This window comes from Plasmopara halstedii, assembly GCF_900000015.1.
Source record: "Plasmopara halstedii genome assembly, contig: Scaffold_1878, whole genome shotgun sequence".
In the NCBI taxonomy this organism is placed as follows: domain Eukaryota; phylum Oomycota; class Peronosporomycetes; order Peronosporales; family Peronosporaceae; genus Plasmopara; species Plasmopara halstedii.
The window spans coordinates 354,106-365,970 of NW_020188786.1; the positions used below are offsets into that span (position 1 = coordinate 354,106).

Consider the following 11,865-nt stretch of genomic DNA (forward strand, 5'->3'; position numbering starts at 1 on the left):
GAAGGGTCTGGATTACGCCACCCATTTCCAAAGACACGTCGGTCTGGTCGCCAGTACAGATCCCCGAGTAGGAACTAGTATTCTGTATCACAGAGAGTATTGGTGACTTTATATAAGAAATAGGAGCCCCTGGGTGTTTTGTCTGTAGCGAGGAACCATAACTCATTCGGATATAGTTGCATATTCGCCTTAATGAGCTTGAGTCGCTCGATTCCCCTCCAAATCGGGATTGTCTTTCTCTCTCCACGCCGGGAGTTGCTTCCTCGTCGCACAAGCGTGTGCGTTGTGTTTGAGGGGCTGTATGTGAACAGCGCCTTCTTACAGAAAACCATCGGCTAAGACAGAAGGCCAGCATCCATGATAGAGGCACTGCTTATCTTCGGATTTGACAGACGTTTAGTGCCAGTAGAAATTGTTGCCGAACGTGGATAAAGCGTGGAATCTTAGCGCGCTTTGTACCGTTTGGGTCAATGACGGTAATACTTACACGCTGAAACGCCAGCAAGAGGAGGCATAATTGGTACAATACTCGGGAGGTCAAGGTCAGTGGGCGCTATGACCCCCTCGCATGGAAGATTTAAGCGAGGAAATAGTATGCCTGCACTGATAAATGACCTTCAAGACCCAATGTGGTGGCTGTATTAAGAGCAAGTACATTATTGAAGCACTCCCAAGACGCTCAGTAAAGAATCCATCACGCATATTGAAGATAGTGCACATGAACATAATGGGGTTCACGAAGACGCTTTCGAAGGGAGGACCAAGTATATTTTGACATTTTTGGATGATTACTCACGATTTGTGGTGGCATATTTTCGAGCAAAGACAAAAGAAAACTGTACGAAAGCCAATAGAGAGTTCGCATCTAGAGCTTACGATTGGATAACGTAACAGAGTTCGTCAACAAGACATTTTTGAGCTTTTCAGTATCGAGCTTCAACGAATGGTACAACACAGCCGCCTACAGAACGGAATAGCAGAGCGAATGATTCGCACGGTCATGGGAAAGGCACGGAACTTGCTTCGCTTCAAGTTTGTTCCGACCTGTTAGTGGGCAAAGGTGATCGGCACTGTAGTGACCGGATCAACCGCCCCCCTAGGACATTGAATACGACATCTACCCCGTACGAGCTGGGGTCTGAAGTGAAACCTCGAATGAATTATCTTAATGTATCTGGATCCCACGGTTATGCACACGTTGATGTTGCGAACAGAATAAAACTCGATGTTAAGCGCTTCAAATGCATGTACTTTCGGTATGCCGAAGACACCAAGGGATATCGCTCCTACGACTTGGAAATCAACACGGTGACGGTTTCACGGTCAGAGAAATTGGGTGAGCTTAGAGGTGGGCGGCATTTATGAGCCAGACCTTACGAATAAGAGCATTGAAACACGTGGAAAAGACCGACGATGCAGGCGCAGCAACCGGTCCGACAAAACGCAAGCAAGATTAGATAAGCCTATGAAATGTGAAGAAAGAGATAAAGTTTCAGACGCTGAACTGGGAAAGGAGGGCCCGGACATGACACACGGAAGATTTGAGGTGCTCTAATTACCGCATTCTCTGCGGCTCAAGATAACAGAGTACACAGCTACAGTATAAGATGTGCAGGAAGATCGATTGGTAAACCAATTGGTATTTCACTCTCAAATTGAGCGCCAAAAGCTTGTGAAAGGACATATGTTGACGCTGGAGAGCAAATAAGATGACGAAACAAGCATGAAAGAAAGTGACGGCCCACTTTCCCCAACGCGTGTAAAGATTGACAAGATAGCCTTATAACCGAAGCAGTTCTCGCTTACACTGTAAGTTTGGTGAAATATCAGACTTGCCTGCCGCATATGCGCAAGCAATGGCTAGCGACGAGGCGAAACATTACCGCAAGGCAAAAAATGCCAAATTTTGCTCTCATCACCAAAACAAGACATGGACACTCGTTCGTTGGGGATCTACTGAGCGTACGATCGAGGGCCGCTGGATCTTTGCTACGAAACGGAACCAGAATGGCAATGCGTTGCATTACAAGGCCTGATTGGTGGCACCGCTTTTAAACAAAAATACTGGGACATTTCAACACTTACTCCTGTGACTAAAGCTTCTCGTTTTGAGCTGTACCGGTAGTTTGTGCGGTATCTGGCTACAAAATGGAACAGCTGGACGTCGACACTTTTTGATAGTGTGATCTCGGACCGTACTTACATGGACATTACGCCAGGTGTCAAGGAAGCTGAAGGTTTCGCGTGTCAGTCGAACATGGCTATATATGAAGTTCAGCAGTCTGCAAGGCGTAAATCAAGACGATTGATTATGTCTTCAAAAAGAACAGTGTCAAAAGCTGTCAAGCGGATCACTGCGCTCATGTAAAGAAACTGGGTTGGTGCACGTAAGTATGTTTGTCGATGAATAGATCATTGCAGCCTAGACGGGTGGAGAAATGTTTAAATTGAAGGGGATGAAAAAATACCTTTAAGATGAAGGATCTTGGCACGGTTTTAAAAAACACTCCTTTTCTACAATAGCCAGGGAAACCGATGGGTCATGAGCTGAACTCAAACTATGGCCATGAGCTGTCGCGGTCGCAGACTCACCCATGTGAGAAACCACAAAGCTCACGGGGGCGTGGTGGATCAACCCATTCGTCGCAGGGCGACAATAGGAATTAAATCGTCGACGCGCCTTGGATTTGGCAAACTCAAACTGAAGAAGATGTTCCACACGCGCGTCTTCTTCGCTGTGGCTCAGCTGTAAGTTGTGCAGCGAGGAAAGTTTCCGGTTCCGCTACACCCATTGCTCAAAGCGTTCTTCGTCATCTGCAGCGGTTTCGCCAGGGGCGAGCATCACAGAAACCGTCCGCATCGCGGGTACATGAGTGTTTCCTATTTGAGCACAAAATCAAGTGCGGTACGTATCTATCGAGATCTTTTATGAAACCAAGAAGGGGATCTGAGAGCTTTTCGTTCGTCAAGCTCGGTATGAATAGTGGCCCGGGGCACGACCGCTTAGACGCCCAACGATCGAGTGATCGCGTCCTTCGCATCTGTAGCGGGATCCACCGGGCGGGCATCGTTCTCCGCACGAGGGTCAAGGACCGACCGAGGATGCGCGCGCATTGCGGCCACCTTGCGGACATTATCCAGCTGCTGCTGAGCCTCATCGAAGTGATTGATAATGACGCCACTTCACCCGGAAGTCAAGTGCTCGGTGAACGGACACGGCGTCTGCAAGGTTCGAGCACGACTCACATCGCGCCGCTGCGGCACCTCGCCTTCTTCTTCATTCTATAAAGGAGTATCCGACTCGTAGTCAACTTTCTCCAAATCTTCAACGACTTGTCGGCAGTACTCATCGCGTCTGTGTCCTAGGTCGTACAACCCTGTCGCTAGCAATGCGCTACGCGGTACTCTGTTAACACAAGTTTGGGCTGCGCTTCCCTTGAAGCCGCGGCGAAATTACACCGTGTGCAGGAGAATAAGATGGGCTCTGCTCGCGGGCGTTTTTGGAAATAGCGAAGCTGGAGATTGTCCGTGTCCTCGACACAGGGATCAATGAACAGAGAGCTGGTGGAGACTGTCCTGTTGTTGTGTTCTCTTAGACAAGCAAGCTTCGTTCGAGCGGAGGTTAAAAGTAAACTTTAAGCGCTTAAAATCTTGATGGGGAGAGTGTAACGAAATTTTACGTGTCCTGGTATAAAGGGTGTGGGCTGCACAAGATGGTGTGATCACACAGTGGTGTGGATCACGCCATTACGATGTTTTGACCACACAATGGTGCGGATACACTAAAACAACAAGTCAGTACGTGGCTGGAACAGCCAGTTATCATACATATAATTAGGATTGACTGTATAGATAGAAAAACCAATAAATTTGGAAATAGGCGTCTCTGCCGTAACAAACGAAAAATACAGTTTGCATTTCAAACGGAATAGTTGATTGGCCTTGGGTTAAGATTGTCGTCTCTCTCGGAGTAAGCGAGTTACGATCCGCTACACTCGTACTGGTTCTCAGTATGGAGCAAAGGTTACCGACCTGAACCAATCATCATCTAAGCAATAGAGCTACGGCAGCCCCGCTGCAGAGTATGCTACTCGAAACAGATAAGTTTCATGCTTATCCGTCACACGATATTGATGAAAGCAACAAAACAGACTTGTATGTATTTAAGGTTAGTTTCGAACGTCATTATTGTTTTCAAATCTTATGACAATATCTTGCTCGCATAGCTAGGTCGCCTCTTCCTCATTCCAAAAGTTGTCGGCTTGAGTAAAAAAGAATAAAAGCGTGTATGCGTTTGTTGGTGCAACGGGTAAGGCGGTCCTACGGAGATTGAAGCGAGTCAGTTGGTGCGAGACTTGGAGGACGCGAATAAGGCGAAGAATTTTGACACGTTTAAGTGCTAAACAGGCAACTTGTAGCTCTTCCTAGCCAGGACGAAGGCAGCGCGTGGAATGAGGCTGACGCGGCTTCTGTAGCGCTTGATGGACGTGAATACCCCCAAGGCTGCGTGTAGATAGACCACACACACTGTGGATCAAGAATATCATGTGCTTTGGCGTTAATTAACAACCGGGTAAAGGTCAAGTTTACGGTGGTTTCGGCTCATGTTGTCGTTGACATTGGTGCAACTCATTTCAGAGCCATGAAATTTAAGCGTACGGAAGTCTGTCCAAAATTATTTAAACATGTTGTTGCTAATATTTTTGTGTAAAGCAGGATACATACGGTGGGTCATCAACGCTCAACACTACTTACTTATTCTATTGTTTGTCATTGCAATCAATATTTTTGCCTACGGACGGAATCTAACTGACAAAATAGGATGTTTAATAGCTCATATTTCGCGTACCGTGTGTCACTTGACTGGTGCTTGCATTGCGTTTGAGGCAGTTCTATCATTTTTGCAAAGCTGCATATCGAAGCTTGACAACATTGTCGAGGAAGCGAATGACCAGTCACCGTATCAAATCTAGCGATACGAATATTAATCGACAGGCTTGTGCTGCTGAAGATCAGCATCACGAAATGACCGACCATACTTCGCTGCTATTTTCTCCTGAGAAGCTCCGCGCCAATCTCGATAACAACATTAACCCTCACAGGGCCACAGATGAAACTGAGGAAGAAGAAAGATGAAATATTATCATCAAGTATTTGCTGATCGCTTGTAAAAACTACAAAGATAGTAATATAGCAATACGGAAGCGCTACTATCAGTGCAAACGCGATGCTCGTTTGTCGTATTTAGAGAGCCACAATGATGAGAAAAAGATCCAAATTCAAGATCACAAGCGTTGTTCCAAAACCGAAAATATTTGTGGTGAAGTCAAACCAAACAGCAGGATTGAACTGATCAATATCTCTTCAACAATTAGTTCCCATATAGTGAATGGCAGTGGCTAAAACGCAAATCCATCGACCGGAGCACTACTTTGGGTTGCTGAGCAGTCACAGGTTCCGAAATAGGATTAAGATGATGTCGACGACCGTCTGTGTAAATTGACGGGAGTACGAGGGTGGTATGTCGGAAAGGAACCACGTCACAGTTTTGCAAGCTGCCTTCCTTGAGTACCTGTCGAGTGCTCGCAATACTAAGGTCGAAAGATGCCAGTATCGCCACTTTTGGCTGCAAAAAAACGAGGTGGCAAGACATTGATGAAATGTCGAGGTACTTTGGCGGCCGAAACGCGCTGCAGCGCTGGATCGAATAAGCTGGAGATAAGAGAGTTGATAGTAGCCATTACTTTGACAGCTGGCTTGATGTACCTTGTTTTGAAACCATTGACGTCGCGGAAGTGAACCCCATGCACATTGACAGCACGATAGTAATCGATCGCAAAAGTCACGACCGGCCTCTTATCCTTGCTCATGAGAATGCAACGTATGTTGTGGCTTCGTGTTGAGCAAATGCCGTCAAGGCTGACAGTTTACTGTCTGATCTTTTTTGCCTTAATTGATGCATCTAGCTGCTTACAACACACTGTGGCTCGTCATCTACGGCAGAAGCGTCGATTCCTAGTCAGCAAAATCTGTATAAAGCTTTGATTGAAGTATCTGCAGTGCTCATTTGATCACGACGCTTAGGCTTAGCACTTCTCCTTGCTATCGCATTTCCAAGATGAGCTGAATAGTCGAATTGAAAAGCTGTAAAATAAAAATCAGCATCTTTTATTGTCGAAGAGCAACATGAAAATCCACCATAAGAAATAATGCTTTATTGTATCTATTTAAGCACCGAAGAAAATTTATTCAGCTCATGATTGTACATTGTATATGTTTCATATTTATCGGAAAAATCGTTTGTCATTGGAGCTTGACGCTGACGTATGCTGAAGATACTCTACCATCTCGCCACGCGCTTATTAAGCCCCCACAAAGTCGTTTGTCAAGCGATTTAAGAGTTAAGGTATCACCCTTTCCCGAACGTTTGTCGATGATACTTGGTTGTTATTTTGGTTAGCGTTTGGGACGCAAAAGTCCCTCGACTGTATGGGGAACGCTTCACAATTCCTACTTACTTCGCGCAACAGTGTCGCGATGACACGACGCCTCCATGAGTTCAAGGTGGAGAATGGCACTCGCATGACGGGATATCTGAACGCATTTGACGAATTGGTCGTGATACTTTAGATGACTGTACAACCACTGGATGAATTCACTCAGCTGACGGTACTTCTGAGCAGCCCGCTGTCGGAGTATGAGCCGATTTTTCTATCGTGGAGAACATCAACGACCTGATGCTGATCAAGTTCAAGGGAAAGCTGTTAAAGGAGTTGGAGAAGCTGCAGAAGGAGTGGGCCACTAAGAAAGCCTCTCGCGCTACTGAAATAACAGGTGGGTTAAGGGCAGACGGGGAAGCGGTCGCAAATACTACGTACAACAAAAGGACGGTCGTGTTAAGGTAAAGCGCTTCAACTGTGATCGGATGAATTACGTTAAACGGGAGTGCCTTGCTGAGAGAAATTTCAGAAACGGTTTTAGCGGAAGCGATGCAGTAGTCTCTGTGAGTGCGGATCAATTAACTGGTTGGTTAATTGACAGTGGCGCGACATCGCACGACATCGCACATGACCCCTCACCGAATCGACTTGTTTGATTACAAGCTTTTAAAAAGATTGCATCGAGGTAACCGATTGCAGACTGTAGAAAATTAAGCGTTGAAGAAACCGGAACGGTGAAACCCATTAGATTAGACGAAAGATGCATATTCAAGATGGAGGTGCTACTTATCCCCGTACTCGACAAACGTTAAATATCAGTGGGAAAAGCTTGCCGAAGAGTAGATGTAAAGCGTGCTCATGTACCGTTTGGGACAAGGGCTGTGCTATGGTTACAGGAACAGGAAACGATAAACTTACACGCTAGACTGTCAGCAAACGAGGAGACGGTAGGTGCCATACTTGGAAGCTGAAGGTCATTGGGAGCTATGACACGCTTGCATGGGGTACCAAGCGAGGTTGTTTTTAAAGAAAACTTTTCTCTCCACAAATGGTATGCCTGCACCGAAAAATGCCTTGAAGACCTTGTGTGGTGGCTGCATGAGAGCAAGCAGACAATTGAAGCATTTCCAAGACGCTCTGAAATGAAGCTGTCGTGCGTATTGAGACTAGTACACATGGACGTATTGGGACCCATCATAGCGTTTCCGAAGGGAGGGGTCAGATATATTCTGATGATTTTGGATGATTACTCGCGATATGTGGTGGCATATTTTTTGGCAAAGAATATTAAAGCTCTGAATAGATTAAAATGTCTAAAGCATCGCTCGAAAGCCAATGGAGAGCTCGCATCAAGAGCTATCGCTCGAATATCGGAACAGAGTTCTTCAACAAGAAGGTTACCAATTTAAATTAGCAAAACGGGATCGAGCTCCAACGAACGGTACCTTTTAGCCCCCGAGAAAATGAAATAGCACACCAGATGAACCGCACAAACATAGAGAGACACGGGCCATACCGCTCTCTAACTGGCTGTCTACTTTTAATTCTAACGTGCACTATCTGGATATCGCATTTGTCGTCCCACATCTGTCTTGTTTAATCAAAAATCCCGGGTTACAACATTGGAACGCCGCAATTCGTGTACAATGCCATTTTAAGTCTACTAGTCATCATGGAATCATCTAAGGTGAAACTGGAAAGGTGGTGATCGACGCTTCTTTGGATGCAGATTGGGGTAGTAACATTGATGACAGATGCTCAGTATCAGGGTGTTTTGATCTATATAGGTAATGATCCGATTGAATTCAAGTCTAGGTACCAGGGTACATCGCACTGAGCTACGCAGAAGGTGAGTATATGTACTCAGCTAAGAAATATATTAGACGCGCGCAATGCTGAAGGGAATGGGTCACAAAATAGTGGAAGGCACGCGAATATAGAAGAAAGCGAGTAGCTTCAAAACGAAAGCGGAAAAAATGAAGGCGCATCACTGAAAGACGCACGGCTATATTTTATTTCTTGCAAAACAAAAAAGGGATAAAGTACCGCCTCTGGTTTCAGCACCTTATCAGTTACTGTCATTGTTGAATGTGTTGCAGCCCTAAGTATTATGGAGTCTCAACTCAATCTCAGATATTATAAAACTTAAAAATATTTAAGTTACTGCATGGCTTGGTGACACCAAGTCTTTCAGGACATAATTAGAAATCATGAAGTCAGAGATTTTTAGCTGAAGTAAATTCACTCACGTATATCTATGCTCAATCGTGTATAAAAAAAGTTTGTAATCCGCATTAACTTTGTCGCTTCACGCTTTTGTTTGGTCATAAATTTAGGCAGCACAGCCGAATTGACCTAGATTAATGATTCGATGAGTTAAGTTTGGACTTTCTGGGAGACTTATACGCCTGATTCTTCCAAGGTCGTCACAATCGTCTTTTGGAATCAGGCAAATAAATTAGATAAGGAAAATAGCTTCATGAACAGAGCTCAGGTCTATAGCAAATGAGCAAAAGGAAACGTTCAAAGACAAACTTCTTACCTTCCATGTATCAAAGCTTGAATTCGACATATTATATCTGGCTGTTTGATTGTCGGCAGTAATTCTTGAGTGACGGAAGGTGTCTCTGACGTAAGAGAAAGGAGGGGTTTGGCTTATCGTTGCCTCCCGAATTGATACAATCAATGATGCAAATGCAAAGCGCATGTACAAACAAACCCTGGACTCAAATATCACGAGTCGCGTGAATGTGATCACAAGTGTGTGAGACACCTGGCCAAGGTCCCATCCGACGTTCTACATACGGTTCCTCAAGCCTTTACATCGCGACGCGATTTCCAACCCGGATGAAACGCAGTCTTATTTGAAGGTGGCTTCAAAGCCACGAGGATGGAAGGTTGAACCCATTGGCGTCGTCGCCTCAGCATCGCCCTCGGAATGACGGGGATAATCAGGAACGCCGGAAGCAGAACGAGATCGCTGGCAAGAGGATTCGCATCGTCAGCGGAAACTGCCGCAGCAAGTGGGAGAGCTTGCAGGGACTGCTCCAATCGATAAATCCGATTCTCCATTACATTCCCAGGCGAGTTTTTATGACGCCATCCGAAGCCGCGAGCTTTGCGAACGACCTGTCGATTTTCCTTTACGCGTTGTCGCGTCGACGACACTCGATCGGTCACCTCGATCGGCCGCTGGTTTATCAGCGAAAGAATATTGTCCAATTCGTCAAACGCAATTCCCAGGCGGACGAAGACTGCAGACCAGCCACAGAAGAAGCAGAGAAGACGCCTGCTTCGCCTCTTCTTGATCGACAAGGAAATCGATACTACCACGTCGAGAGAAGGTGGCGGAGAGGAACGATTAATTAAGTAAAAATGATATTGATTAAATTTGTTTAAAATTAAAAAATTTAGATATAAGTCGTCTTTCTGAACTCGTCGAATTATTTATTCCGTGGTCGGAAGGAGCCCTTGGTGACATGGCTGGGGTATCCAGCGAGCAAGAATACCTGGAAGTCTCGTACTCGTATTCGTCGCGACTGTCCTAGTATCGTTCGCGCGTTTGATGCGAGTCCGAAGACGGATTCCGCTTATGGAAGCTGTCGTTTTCTCCTCTTCCTCTGGTCTTTCCGTCGTGAAGCCGACTGATGACCGTGCACTTCACGAGCATCCTCGATATCAGAGTGAACTCGATTCTGCGCTGCCAAATGCGCAAATCGAAAGCGCATATCGCGTACCTTCAACGAGTCAGCAGCGATGCTTGTGCTTTGTAAACAGTGGATGTCCACGGATTTGTTCGCATGGACTCATGCCTAGAATCGAGTGTCGATTGTCTGGATGGCATCCAGATTGGATTGCTGGACGTATGGAACATATGCGAGGCTTCGTGGTTCGTCTCCTGCAAGAGTGATCGGTCCAACGGCGCAAAATTACGCGACTCGAGTCATCAGTCGAACACATATCCGACAAAAGAGTTCGTCGAACTCTAGGGCGGAGCCACCACGCCTTTCGTAAAAGTCGTCGTGACTATTAATTCCACGACAGCGCAAATGTGCTAAATGACGTGGTATTAGGACAATGACAAAGATCTCATGTGGAGCGAGCGTGTGGGCTGGAACTTTAGGACACAGCGTGACGAAGAGCGGAATACGAATTTGAAGACATGCTGTAGAAAACTTTAAGAATTTCGGTAAATCCACTTTTGAGTGGGAGGTGCCAGGTCTCATTTCACAGATTGTGTGGACCACACACTCTTTTGTATCTGCTATCAACTATACACCTTGTATAGTTGTATATCCTCTTTCTGTTCTGTTGTATCAGAACTGGATGTACTTAACAGGGTAGGGAGGCTAAAAGCCTATAAGCTATAATAATGAATGTCACGTCACCTCTTGACGAAAGTCAATAGTCTGCTGGAAGCGAGCAACACAAGGGGAGGCGTGTCGGTTGAACTAAGCCTTCCTCAGAAAGTGTGTGTACATGGACGGGTGATTTCCATTACAGCTCCTAACCAATAACGATGAAGTTTCATCTGTTGCAGTACCAAAGTAAGATTGAATTTACTGTTTATCCAGCTGTCCCACTTAGCATCTACATTCTAGAATCCTAGTAAATTTGATCGGTTCGTCGTGAACATTCAATTATCAATATCCACTACAAGTTGACTTTGTGTACCATATAGACTGAGCTGTTTCAAAATATCAGTCCTGAGAGCTATTTGCATGCGTATTTCCCATCATGCCTCAATAAGAAGTTGAATGTCTACTGAACTGGAGCCTACATTAAATTCACCAAAAAATAACGTCGGGTAGATCGTACAACCTTCCGTTGCCTGTTCTAACGCGCCGTCTAAACGTATTGTGATTCTAAAAGGCGACTGCTGATGTGGCACTTCTGTCGGCAGTATCATGCGGTTCATGAGCTCTAGCATTCAAACTTCGGACTTTGTCACAGATTGACATCGCTCTCACCTGATGGCTGATTCCAGAGAGAATGGAATCTTCAAAGCGCTCTTTGGTTGGACTATTGATAGTCAACTTGCAGAAAGGTTTAGGCTTGACGCTTATCAACCCATGCACACCGCTAACACGCTCAATCCTTGCTATACCCTTCTAAGAAGGAAGAGTATAAAGCAACTACCCTACTCTACATACCTGGAGGTCGTGCTCGCTTAACCTGCTTGCAATGATCTTACAACTGCATAATTACAGCTGGGGATTCAAAGAAGGGTGGCTCTTTTATTGTCGTATGTTGTTATTCCGCAGTTTGACGCCTTTCAATGCGAAAGACGTGCAGTATAGAATTAAATCATTTCTTTAAAAACTATGTCCTGCAACCCATCTTTACTCAATCAACTCCTATTTCTAAAGCAGCAATCACATCTTTGCATCTTATTTACTTAGTGTTTACCAGGAAATATATCAAA

At 45.3% G+C, this 11,865-nt stretch overlaps 1 protein-coding gene across 1 annotated transcript; it reads left to right on the forward strand.

Annotated features, from left to right (window-relative positions):
• The first annotated feature begins 6,124 nt into the window (after positions 1–6,124).
• PHALS_14854 (uncharacterized protein) lies at positions 6,125–6,485 on the forward strand. The gene has a single exon (XM_024716792.2). It carries the CDS (start codon positions 6,257–6,259, stop codon positions 6,458–6,460), a length of 204 nt encoding a protein of 67 aa, XP_024582354.1. The 5' UTR covers positions 6,125–6,256; the 3' UTR covers positions 6,461–6,485.
• The last annotated feature ends 5,380 nt before the right edge of the window (positions 6,486–11,865 follow it).

Bases quoted from the DNA above. Each gene is read 5' to 3' on its own strand.
- PHALS_14854 (XM_024716792.2), top strand. From the start codon at position 6,257: ATGATTGTACATTGTATATGTTTCATATTTATCGGAAAAATCGTTTGT.